Source organism: Cucurbita pepo, chromosome 11 (assembly GCF_057944985.1).
Source record: "Cucurbita pepo subsp. pepo isolate OVF chromosome 11, ASM5794498v1, whole genome shotgun sequence".
Classification (NCBI taxonomy): domain Eukaryota; kingdom Viridiplantae; phylum Streptophyta; class Magnoliopsida; order Cucurbitales; family Cucurbitaceae; genus Cucurbita; species Cucurbita pepo.
The window spans coordinates 8,499,671-8,513,287 of record NC_141808.1 but is presented as its reverse complement, the minus strand read 5'-3'; the positions used below and the strand labels follow the sequence as shown (position 1 = coordinate 8,513,287).

General features: G+C 36.1%; 1 protein-coding gene and 1 non-coding gene across 2 annotated transcripts; one reads left to right on the top strand and one right to left on the bottom strand.

The window, feature by feature from the left end:
* Nucleotides 1-2,397: 2,397 nt before the first annotated feature.
* LOC147790226 (uncharacterized) lies at nt 2,398-3,069 on the bottom strand. The gene has a single exon (XM_087128639.1). The coding sequence runs from the start codon at nt 3,067-3,069 to the stop codon at nt 2,398-2,400; it is 672 nt and encodes a 223-aa protein (XP_086984765.1).
* Nucleotides 3,070-3,993: 924 nt separating this feature from the next.
* On the top strand, nt 3,994-4,099 carry LOC147790225 (small nucleolar RNA R71). The gene has a single exon (XR_015423025.1). It is a non-coding gene; the product is annotated as a small nucleolar RNA R71 (small nucleolar RNA).
* The last annotated feature ends 9,518 nt before the right edge of the window (nt 4,100-13,617 follow it).

Sequence of the window (13,617 nt, the reverse complement as noted above, 5' to 3'; positions counted from 1 at the left end):
GGTGGTATGATATGATGTTTAGCATGATGAATGTTTACTTCTTTGGCGTTACGATGTATTGTATAGTGTGTGTATTGTTATTTATGTATATGCATAGTATTAAGGCCTTAGACTTAAGCAACCTTATATTGGTTTATAGAACCATGCCTAGAGGACGAGGACGAGGAAGAGAAAGGGGAAGAGGAAGAGGAAGACGAGGATGGGGGCGACCCCGTCGAAGAGAAGTAGGACGAGGTGTGGCAGTAGAGGGCCCACCTCAAGAAAGATCAGAGACTGGGTCAGTAACAGTTACACCGCCCCCAGTCTTACCACCAGTTGAGCTACCTCCTCTAGCTCCACTGCAAGCTGAGCCTCCACCACCAGTAGAGCCTCCACAACAAGTAGAACCTCCACCCCAGCCTACCCTACCACTCCAAGTCGCACCTGAAGCTACACCCCCAGCGGGTGGAGTAGATGCTAATACTAGGTTAATGTGTGACTCCATCCAAGCCCTAATTCAAACCTTGGTTCATCCCAAATGTAACTTTTGGATTCATGGAAAACCTCTTCCTTTGTTGATAATTTTTCTCTTCGGGTATGATGGCACAAGCAAAAAATTTTGCTATGTCTGCATACCATGGAGTTGCTGTCATTCTGCTACTGCTGTAGCTGCTGCTACTGCTGTTTATCCCAAGCAGCTGTTCATCCGGAAATGCATCATCAATTTCTTTGCTATTGACCTTTTCTTCCATGTTCTCCATTCTAGATAAGTGATCTGCTACATGGTTATTAGCTCCTTTCGTGTCCACGATTTCTATCTCGAACTCTTGTAACAGTAGAATCCATCTAATTAATCTTGGCTTGGCATTCGGTTCATCATTAGGTGCTTGATTGCTGCGTGGTCAGTGTACACTTTCACCTTCGCTCCAAATAAATAAGCTCTGAACTTTTCAACAGCGAATACTACGACCAACAATTCTTTTTCAGTTGTTGTATAATTCACTTGAGCCTCATTCAACGTTTTGCTGGCATAATAGATAGGATGAAGTACCTTCCCCTTTTTCTGTCCTAACATTGCCCCCACAGCATGGCCACTAGCATCACACATCAACTCAAATGGTGAATTCCAATCGGGTGTTGACATTATAGGAGTTGTGGTCAGCGCTGTCTTTAATGCTTGGAAGGCAGTCATGCATTGTTTGTCAAAAACGAATTTTCTATTTGACTCCAACAAACTACACAATGGTTTTGCAATCTTGGAGAAATCTTTAATAAACCTCCTATAAAACCCTGCATGGCCCAAAAAGCTTCTTATACCTTTAACTGACGTAGGTGGATTCAATCTTTCAATAGCTTCTATCTTGGCTCTATCAACTTCTATTCCTCTTCTTGAGATCTTGTGGCCTAACACTATTCCCTCATTGACCATAAAATGACATTTATCCCAATTCAGTACAAGATTCTTCTCTTCACATCTTTGTAGAACCTTCCCTAAATTGCACAAACAAGTCTCAAAAGATTCTCCATAAACCGAAATATCATCCATGAATATCTCATAAATGTTTCTACCATATCTATAAAAATGGCCATCATGCAACGTTGAAATGTCGCTGGAGCATTACATAGTCCAAAGGGCATTCGTCTAAAGGCAAAAATTCTATATGGGCATGTGAATGTAGTTTTCTCTTGATCTTCTGGACTGATTGTAATTTGATTGTATCCCGAATAACCATCCAAGAAGCAATAATGTGACTTTCCAGCAAGCCTATCAAGCATTTGATCAATGAATGGTAAAGGAAAATGATCCTTACGTGTCGCTTTGTTTAGCCTTCTATAATCCATGCAAATTCTCCATCCATTCACTATTCTAGTGGAGATCAACTCATTGTTCTCATTTGCCATTACTGTTATCCCTCCTTTCTTCGGAACACATTGAATAGGACTGACTCAGCTGCTGTTTGCAATTGGATAAATTATTCCAGCATCTAGCCATTTGAGAATCTCCTTTCTAACAACCTCCTTCATCATGGGATTTAATCGTCTTTGTTGCTCAATGGACTTAACTTTTTCTTCCTTCAATTGTATTTTGTGCATGCATAGTGAAGGGCTAATTCCTTTTATATCCGCCAATGTCCAACCTATCGCCCCCTCGTGCTTCTTCAATGTTTCTAGGAGCATATCCTCTTGAGTCGAGGATAGTGTCGCTGAGATGATGATGGGTAGTGTCTTCTTGTCACCTAAATAAGCATACTTAAGGTTAGGTGGTAGTGGTTTCAAGTCCAGCTGCGGCGCTTCCTCAATAGATGGTCTCATCGGTGAATTCTTTCTTCCCTCACATTCTAGTGACTCAAAAGCTGTGCTAAATTCACCTAAATCTGGTAACGGTTCTATTCTGTAATTTCAGCTGCTGTCTTCTTCCTACCCGCTTTCCCCATCATCCCATTCCTCGGTCGCTGGTTGTTCTGTCAATTCATACACTGCTGAGCATTCTTCTGTCACTGCTGGATATTTCATGCTGTCATTGATGTTAAATTCAACTTTTTGGTCACCCATTCTTAATGTGATGGTTCCTTTGTAAACATCGACTAATGTTCTTTCGGTCTTTAAAAATGGTCTCCCTAAAATAATTGGAACATCATGATAGGCTTCATCATCTAAAATGATAAAATTTGCGGGAAATATGAATTTGTCAACTTGAATTAAGATGTTCTCAATCTTTCCTTCGGGATAAGTGAAAGATCGATCTGCTAGTTGAAGAGTGACTGTAGTTGGTCTAGCTTCACCAATACTTAACTTTTTGTAAATAGACAGCGGCATTAGATTAATGCTTGATACCAAATCACATAATGGTCGACCTAGCTTCTTCCCTCCTATTGATATTGGAATTGTGATTGAACCGGGGTCTTTCTCCTTTAGCAGGATCTTGTTTTTCAATATTGCACTACACTCTTCATTCAATGGTACCACCTTGAATTCTTCAAACTTTCTTCTATTGGTGAGCACATCCTTCAAGAATTTCACATAATTTGGCATTTGCTTCAAAGCTTCAACTAATGGTATATTTATGTGAATTTCCTTAAATATGTCCATGAACTTCTCAAAGTTGGCTTCTTCCTTCTTTTTTTTTATTCTTTGTGGAAAAGGAGTTGTTGGTGTGTATATTTTGCTTTCTTGTCCACTGCTGACTGATGTCTGTGTTTTAGGAGGCTTCACAACGGGTGGAGTAGAGGCTTACTAAGAGGTCTATTTCGTAACTCATTTGCTAATTGACCAACTTGAACTTCCAAATTTCGCAATGATGCTTGTTGACTTTGTATCGCAGCATCATTTTTAGCCATATATTCCTTTATTAGGCTCTAAAGCGATATTCCCAGTATGTGTTGAGCTTGGCTAGTTCCTTCCCCTTGGGTGGTGGTGGCTTGTTGAGAACCATATGTCAATTGATTTTGTAATCCAAAACCCGGAGGGTAATTTGCTTTAAGGGGCATTTGTTGGTTGTACGAGCCTTGTCCCTTCCATGAGAAATTTGGATGATTTCTCCACCCCGGATTATAAGTATTTGAGAAGGGGTTATTTTTTGGGTTGCCTTGACTAACTTGATTCCCGACATAGAAAATTGAGGTCAGATTGCTTGAACATTGATCAAAGGTGTGTTCCTCTCCACAACATACACAAGATTCGGCTGCTGTCTGGTTAATTACAGCAGCTGTATGGACTGGTGCTTTGATCATGGAGTCTTGCCCCAACGCTAGATTTTGTAAAATATTAGTCACCGAAGCTAGTTGAGCATTGATAGAGGACAAAGCATCAACTTCAAGTACTCCTTGAGTCTTCCTTCCTGGGTTGCTTCTCACATCGGCCCATTGACAATTGTTGGATGCTATTCTCTCTAAAATCTCATATGCTTCATTGTATGTCTTTGACAAAATAGCTCCATTGGCGGAAGCATCAACTACTTGTTTAGTAGCAATATTTAATCCATTGTAGAAAGTCTCCATTTGTATACAATGAGGTAGTCCATGGTGAGGACACTTTCTAAGCATCTCCTTAAATCTCTCCTAAGCTTCACTTAGTGTCTCATCTTCAAACTATTGAAAAGCAACAATCTCATTTCTGAACCGTGCATTTCTCGTGGGTGGGAAATACTTGATAAAAAATTTCTCTTCTAGACTATTCCACGAATCAATTGTTCCCGGTGCTAAGGTATTCAACCATGATTTAGCACCATCCCTCAATTAATATGGGAATAAGCTCAGTCTAATCACATCTTTATCCACTCCTTGAAATCGAAATGAGTCACTAACTACCAAAAATGACTTTAGGTGTAGGTGAGGATCTTCACGGTAGTCCATGAAATTGCCCAATGGTTTGCAGCATTTGAAACATCACAGGTTTTAGCTCAAACGTGGTTGCTTGTATTTCGGGTATAATGATGCACAGATTTAGCTCTTCCAAAGCTGGGTGTGCATATGCTAGGATCGCTCTTTCTCTGTCATCTGCTAAATGAATGGCATTGGCAGTAATTCTCTCTTGATTAGCCATCATCACTGGATTTTCAAACTCCCGATTTAGTTGGGCCATTTGCTGTATATTCTGTTTTGTCATTTCCTTTTTCTCCCTCAACCTTCGTCTAAATATTCTCTCTATTTCAGGATCCAAAATAAATTCCAAACCTGTAGGTGGGTTCATACACAGAATTTTGCAGCAGTAAACTCAATTCTTCAGCAGTAAATACAGCAGTAGGAACACTCAGCTTACTATGACTTCTTGTTGGCTCCCGCTCACAAAAATCTACAACAAGTAAAATAACCAAATTAGGTTCTCCGGCAACGGCGCCAAAAACTTGATTGCTTGTGGATGTATATAATAAAATGATGTAAAATTCACAAGAATAAGTGCAAGTATACACTATCACAAGTAGCAAGTAATAAGTAAATTATCGATTCCACAGGGAACCTATCTTTTTGGTTAATTTTATCGCTGGAAACTAAGTGAGTTTTTGGGTAACATTCAAATGGGTGTTGGAGATTTTAACTATTTAAACAAAACTAAAACAAAGTGTCGCTGCTGTCGAAAAACAGAAAATGATGAGAAAATCAACTATAATGAGGAAGGTTCGGCTAAGAGAGATTAAATAGATAAGTTGTTGAGTTTTGTGGTAGATTTTAGTTCCTTTTAATAGATTCTCAAGCCCACTTCCGAGGGTCATGAATGGTGATTATTTCCATAATCGTTGTAATTTCTATTAACAAGGCTCTAGGAGAAGAATTATTCCTAACCCTTCTATTACCCTTCAAGTCTCCTTGCTACGGAACTAGAGTATTAAAGAGGATTTCATTGCTCCCTCTCTTCTCCCGAATAAGAGAACAACTATGTATGTAAAGTAGCTAATTAAACATACATGTAAATCTTTAACAACAACTCTTTAATAAACTAAAATCATATCGTCAACATAGTTAAACTATATAAAACTCTCTTGCCTCCCCTATTAAGTTTAGCTTTCCATACAAACTGAATTAAACGAAGAAATCCGCATCATCATCATGTAAAATTGATGGAATAAGGAAAGATAATAAGGAAATAGAGAGTTATCCCGGTTTGTTGTCGTTCGTCAATGAAAGTTCCCTTCTCTTGAGCTCTCACGTCCACCTCTTTGCCCTAATCAATCCTTGTTGGTCTCCTTTTCCTTCTGCTGTCAACAGCTGCTGGATTAGGGTTTTCTTCTTCTTCTCTGGTTTCACAGAAGTTCACTGCAGCACAAGCTGCTGCTGTGTAATTCGATTTTCTCCCCAAAATGTGGCTCTTTTTCTCTTGGTCTTCTTTTTCCTCTTATATTGAGCATGGGTTCCCCTTTAGGGTTGAAAAGAAATAAGTAGTACACATAGGATGTTCCTCATTGGGTAGTCAATGACCCACTTGGACTGCTAACGTGAATTTAGCATTTCCATGTCATCCCCCATTTGTTTCCAAATTCGCTACTCCCACATGGTTTAGCATAAATGTCTGAAATTTTACCACATAACTCAATTAAATATACAATTAAGATCGATTTATGCCAAATCATATTTTTTTCACGTTGGACCGCAATAAACGATTTCATGCTCACAAAGTAGAATAAATGTGGTTATAAATGAGAAAATGGTGAATAAGAGTGCAATATTAACTCCAAAAAGACTTGATATGACTCTACTTTTAGATAGTTATCACTTTGTCCTCATTCACATGCATCCTAGGAAAATTTCTAAAAGGTCTCCCAACATATAATTGCTCCAAGTAAAGCATGCTTAACCATGTGGTCCTATGATTGAGCTACCATAAAGAAAGCTGCTCCTTGGTTGTAAAGGTAGTGACTTTCAAGTCTTTTAAACATATCTTAGTCATCTTATCCTCACGGTCGCTCTTATAAGGATGTGATCTTAGGTGATTCATGTACCCATAATTTACTCAGAAGTCACACTTATTCACATAGTATTGTTTTTTCATAAATTACTTTTTCAACAAAATTTAATAAATTCAAAGTAAAAAAGAATAAAAAAAGTAAAATAATATAAAATTTGAGATAAATTGACAAGAATATTACTTTAAAATCTTTTTTAATTATTATATGGATAAATATATTTTTGTTCTACTAATTGTAATAATATATATTACATAAATTTAGTAGTTACTCAATTGATCTTTTGTTGAGTTTTTTTTTTTTTTTTTTTTTTTTTTTTTTTTTAATCAAACTAATGTGTTTTTCTTGACCAGCAAAATGTTAGTTAATATGTAAGGAACGTTGGAAAGAGAATAATAAAATTTAACAAATGTGAAATAGAAGTTTTAGTCGTAAAAAGTATACCTAGTTGAAGAACAATCATTCTATTTTGAGTACAAATCTACTAATTTTGCTATGGCATAGCAATATAGCATAACGTGAGACATCCGATCCCCTCAAAAACTTTTTTTCAGAACATGCCCACTAGTAGATTCATTGACAAAGAGGGGCTCTGTGGTGGACCTCTTGACAACTGCAATGGAGATTCATCGTCTACATCTTTTAAGGTAGGTGGAGTTTCTATCGTTCTAATTATGATCATCTTATATTGCATGAGACATCCATTCGAAATGGAGCAAAATAAGGAAAGAAAATCTATGGATTTGGATGTCTATTTCCCACCTAAGGAAAGAATTTCTTCCCAAGATCTAATTGAGGCCACTATTACTTTTCACGAGATATGTGCTTATGGCGGGACTGTATACAAGGCAGTGATGCATTCTGAACAGGCCATTACTGTCAAGAAGTTAACATCAAACAGGGAAGGGAGTAACATCGATAATAGGAAAGAACCTGTAAAGTATTTTCAGAGTTTGTAGTATATGAGGTAATGGTTATGTTACCCAACTATTGCTTAGATTTTGCATTTGTTCTAGGATTCAATAAAGTATTCTCTCTATAGTTTTTGAAAGGAGCTATATTGTTCTTGATTCTCATTCTTGTAAGTTTCTAAGGTTCATAATTTCTTGAGGCATAAGTTATAACATGCATTCGTAAACATATGAATACATCGTAGTAACAAACATGGGTTGTTCTAGAAGGTCATACATTCATAATGAATTCCTTAGAGAATTCTAGAAGGGTCTTGACTTTTGTGTCTTGAGGTGTTTCCTTTGTTGGGATCAATACCAGTTGTTAGCTCTGATACCAGTTGTTAGGATCGCACAACAACGCACACGCTCGATTTAGATGAACACAAAGAATGGGATAGAGAATTGTGCAAGGAGAACTCTGGCTAAAAGGATTTTTTTTTATTGATGACTTCAGGTATGTACAACAAGAGAGAGTACAGAGAATATAGAGTACATCTTCAAATATAGCTATGGTTTAGTTTACTATATATAGCTTTACCAGATTTAGCCATCTACTATATATAGCTATTTACCATATATAGCTTTACCGGATATAACTTTACCATATATAGTTTTACCAAATATAGATTTACCGGATATAACCGTTGACCAAGCTATAAATAAGGAGCAGGCTCCATAACCTAACATTCTTTAGGTGTTTCTTTGATCCTAACTTGCTTTAGGTTCCAAGCTTGCTCTAATCAACTTGAACCATTGAACATAACTCCTTGTTCTTACCAATAGGCCTTAAAAGAAGTAGCAAGTCATTTGGAGCACATATAGACCTTGAATTTAAATAAGTAGTCCTAGGGGAATTTTGGTCATTTTATCTCTAATTCTTGGTTTTGCTAATCAACGTGTTCCAATAACTTTCAAACATCATCACATCTTCAGACATCACACAATAAGGTCTACCACATAATTTAATAGCATTTGGAGGTCTTTTAGGTCATGAACCATAGTTAGATATCCTTAGGGGTAATATAGTTTTGCACCATTTCTTTGTTTACCTACTTATCCTTCCTTATCCTTAGGGGTAATAATACGACAGTTTCTCATTAGTGGAAGCATTTGCGGGTTAAACTAAACTGAGTTTATTATGCGAGTGTCGCCCATCGGACCACTTGAGAGTCGTAATAAACAAATTCCATTATGCGATTGATGTAAGACCGTGACACTAATCATGTCAATTTGAACAAGCTTATAAAATGAATTATTTTGATTGGGTGGCTATAAATTCAATTGACAAATCCATAGTAAATAGATTAGCAAATAAAAATAATGATATTCATCGAGACTGTGCCAACATTGAAATCGGACCCATTTTCATCGAAATAATATAGACAAGTAACGTAACATTAAAAGCTAATGAGATGTTTAAATTTTATAACTAATAAAAAAAGAAAGAAAGTTAATTTGGTTTTGTATTCTTGTCATATTTAAGTTTGATTTATGTTCGAAAAAATGATGGGAGATTTCGATAAATGAGGCCAAATAATTCCGATCAAAGTGGAAGAGATTAATAAATAAGTATTTTATGCATTGAAATACCTTAACAAATCTTAATAATATAATTCATTAAAACTTATACACCGTATCAAATTTATATCGATTTATTATAATATCATAATCAAAACCCTCCAATTCATGGATATATCGATTTTTTATATTCATTTAGCCGGCCATGTGTAGCAAATATCATACAATTTGGTTTTATAGTTGAACATACAAATACCATGTTCAACCACTAACCACAAACATAGAGTATCGTTGCATTTGGTTCTATCTCTATCATCCTTGTATATATCAAAGTAATGCGACCAGCCAGACCACTGGAAGGTGCAATGAAACTGTGTTGAGCCCCAAAAGTTTGGTCGAAAACTAAAAGTGTAACTGCTCAAAGGTGGGAGATGATGGACTCCCAAGTCATCATCACCAGATTTGCAGTGAATAGTGAGCTGATCATGACTTCTTAGAACATTTGTTATGTTTACTGTAATCGGTGGGTTTCGAAAGATTTTTCCATCGATGTTAGTAAATAGGGTAGCAAAGAACATTTTGTAAATATGAGAATATTTGTGCTGGATTTGTTCCACTTTTATATGAGTAAAATTAGGTTCCATTGTCAATTACACTCACTAAAACTAAAGAAACATATTATTGTTATATTTGAATGGGTAACCACCACCATGTTAAGCTTGTATATTTTATTATTTATTATTAGTAATATTTTAGAAAACCACCAATGGGAGCTATTGTTAACCATCTGTTGTTAGTAGTAACACCAGTTCTAAAGTGTAATGCAATGGTCCTTTAAATTTAAAGTTGATGAACAAGGATGACGTTTCAATATTTTATATTCTTGTTGTGAATGAAGGCAATTATGGACATGTTTGGTAACGAGTTCTCCTTCATTGTTTACAATAAAAATAGAACCATGTTTGATAACGGGTTTTTTAATTGAAAAATTTACATTTGAAACTCGTTAAGGGTCTTATGGAAACTCAACCAAAGTAAGTAATCAATTCATGGGTGTTTAAAAAACTCAATTAATTTATTATCCTTGCTCTGTAACCTTATACTCAATGACTTTTACTGACAGTTAAGTAAATAAATGAAAAGAAATGATTGAAGAACTCTTTCACCTTATAGGCTGTATGAGAAGAAGAAGAAACCGTCACCCTTTCTTTGACTGATTGAACTGAACTCGGCTCGGTTGGAACTATTCTGGATCTGATCCTTTCTTTCCCTGAAAAGACAGTAAACGAAGAACTACTGAACCTGAACCTAATTGAACTCATGAACCTTTGACTGATTTCACTCTTTTACTTACATGTGCGGGATGAGAAGCTATAATCTCTTAAAATAATTTTTTGAAGTATTTAGAGGGTGATTTTTCAAAATATATATTTAGATTGAAATAAAAAAATGTAATTCAATGTTTTAAAATAAATAGATAGATTTTTTTAATAAATTAACATTTTATTTCTATTGAAAATAAAATTTAAACAAATGACCCGGCCATACCCAACCTAACACAAATATTCATTGGTGTGGGTTGATTCCATTATTTAACAAGGGTTGCTTAGCTTAGAAAATTTACAATCAAATAATGGAACTGGATCTAAAAAATGTCTCAACAAAACCTAATGCAACCCATGAACACTCCATAGTGTGCAATTACGATATCATACTATGAGAGTTACACTCATCACAATAATGTCAAAAAATATTAACCTCGATTAAGTGTTTTTCACTGTGTTGTTCTTATTAAGATTTCAACTTTAAGCAGAGAATGACGATGATTCGATACATTTAGCAGAAGACATTGGGGATGCTCTAATCCTCAGCGTGGATAGTCCGATTGAATCTCTAATTTTGGATTCAGGTGCGTCTTTTCATTCATCTCAAAATAAAGAGTTGTTTCGAAATTTCAAGTCTGGAAGTTTCGAGATGTGTATCTTGCCAACAACAAAGATTTGAAGATCGAAGTAAAAGGGGATGTCTGCATAAAAACTCCGGCAGAAAATTAGTGGACATTAAAGGATGCTAGATATATTCCTAGTCTCAAGAAGAACCTGATCTCTATTGGTCAGTTGGATAGCACAGGTTATGCAACAAAGTTTTGTAAGAGTTCGTGGAAGATTGTGAAGGGTGCTATGGTGGTAGCACGTGGCACAAAATCTGGAACTTTATACACCATTGCAGGGTATATGAACGAAGCTGCTGTTGCTGAAGTGTTTCAAATTGAAGTATATGGCACAATAGACTTGGACATATGAGCGTCAAAGGAATGAAGATGCCGGAAGGAGTTTTTGGAAGGTTTGAAATATGTTGATATGAGACCTTGTGAGAACTGCGTTATGAGGAAACAGAAACGAGTTAGCTTCACAAAGACTGCAAGAGAATTGAAGAAAAGCACCGGGACAATGAATCTAGTGGGAGTTGAGGTTGAGTTGCAGAACAATTCACAGAGTGATGTTGTAGCAGATACTCGAGAAACTCCTAAGACTGTTGCTGAGAAACTAGAGGTGAAGCAAGTGGGAGTTGAGGTTGAGTTGCTGAAAGATTCACATAGTGATATTGTAGCGGATACTCAAGAAACTTCTAAGGAACCAATTGTGAAATTATTCAAAATACAATTCGTAATGTACATACAAATAATTAGATGAAAATGGAAATCCATATTCATCCATAATGTGATGGAAATTGAAAAATTGAAAATAATAAAAGTTGGAAAAATGAAAATAATAAAAAAAAAAGATAGAAGATAAACAAACATGATGAGATATGTGAGGAAATTGATGGTGTTAATATTAACACATGCGGAAGCAATTTGGATCTTAGGCACTTTTAGAACATCAATTATAGTAAATAACTAGCATGTTCATAAGTATTAAAACTTAATGAATTTGAATACTAACCTTTTGTAGTTCAAACTTCTTTTTCCTCACGAACCGATTTCGAACCACCACTAGTGTCTTCAACACTATCCTCCGGCCTTAGAACGGGATTGTGGAATCCGGTGAGTGACTAAACTTGGGAGGGATTTTGTATATATGAAGAGAGTGTTTGTGAGAGGTTCTTCTCAAGGTTTTTCACCTAGAAGAAGAAGACCTTCCATGTACCATGATCACTCTATTTAAAGAGTCATGTTTGCATGTTTATGCAAATTTGAGATCACCAAATTTTGACACTTAAAATTCCACTCAAATGTTTGGGATTATGTGGCAAGCATGCATGTTTGAGTTAACCAAATTTTGACACTCAAAATTCCACTCAAACTTGTGGGGTTTATTTGGCAAGCATGCAAGTTTGGTTAAACCAAAATTTTGACACCTCAAAATTCCACTAACATGGATTTTTCCATTAAATGAAGTCAACATTTTGACTTTCTTCATTTAAATTCAACAATTAATTTGAATAAAAAATTTCAAATTAAAGTAACATTAAATGATTAATTAAACTATTTAATTAATATTTAATATTAATTCAAATGCCAATCCCAATCAATTCCGACACATAATTGATTAAATATATTTAAATCTTATTTAAATATCTCAGATTCTCTTCTTTTGTTTAATTCGTAAATAAAACAAAAATGCGGTTAAATATATCATATATATGTAGCGCATATTCCCTAATTTGAATTCGAACACTTCGAACTCACTCGTCACACTGTTCTATGGTTTAGTCCGATATGAGCTAGAAGAGGGACCTAATGGACCTGTAGATCATGGGCTCCAACGATCCAAGATTAACCGGCTAAACTCATTAACCTTGTTAACCAACATTCGTTAACTACTAGGACACTCCACTATAGCCTAGTAGTTGCACTCCCCTCACTCTAGATATATTTCTGTCAATTTGATATAACCATGATTAGTAATTCGATCCTTCACAGGTTGTTCGTAACTAGAGCTGGGTCAATTTACCGTTTTACCCCTAAAGTTACTTCTTGTTTCTTATGTCTCACTGATCCTCTAATGAACAATTGGTTTGTGGTCCAACCAGTAAACCGAATCCCTCTCAGACCAATGAGAGGGTGGGGCCCCTTGTTCAAGACCTGGAGTTAGTGCTTAAGGGAACTACCTTTCTTCTATCCCTAAAAGTGGGTAGGAGTGAATTCCATCTTGCACTCCACGTCCCCAGCCATTCACCCAATCTTACCCCTGAAATGGGAGGCTTATTGAGTCGGCGAACTAGAGCCACTCTCACCCGTGCAAATCTAAGGATAATTTCGAATAAACACGAGTACATGGTTAGCTCAGGATTAAAATCGAGTTACCTAGGTTATCGAATGAAAAGAAAATCAGTCTCAACAATAAACGACATTATAAAGTGAGAGCGGTGGTGGTTGAGAATCCAAGAATGGATCATTTAGATCATAAATCGTGTCTTCCTCTTCTTCTTATACAATAGAAGGAGAAGATGTCGAACCGACTGATGCGGCCTCTTGAAGAAACTTTTGAAAATCAGCTTCCGAAGTTGTCTGGGCTAATGCAACGAGTAGCTTCGACTTTGAATTAAGGAATTCGGAGGTCCTCTTCTTGAATAAATCCTGAAGGTGGCAATTCTATGATTGCCAGACCTTTACCGCTTTGATATCTGCGTGGGTATAAGTATATTTATCCCACCATTTGATTTTAATAGTTTTGAAGACCTGTTTTATTTTGTCGTTCGCATCTTTTATTTGAAAATTCTAAGTTAAAATCCAAGAAATTTGAAAGTATACGCAAAAGCGCATGG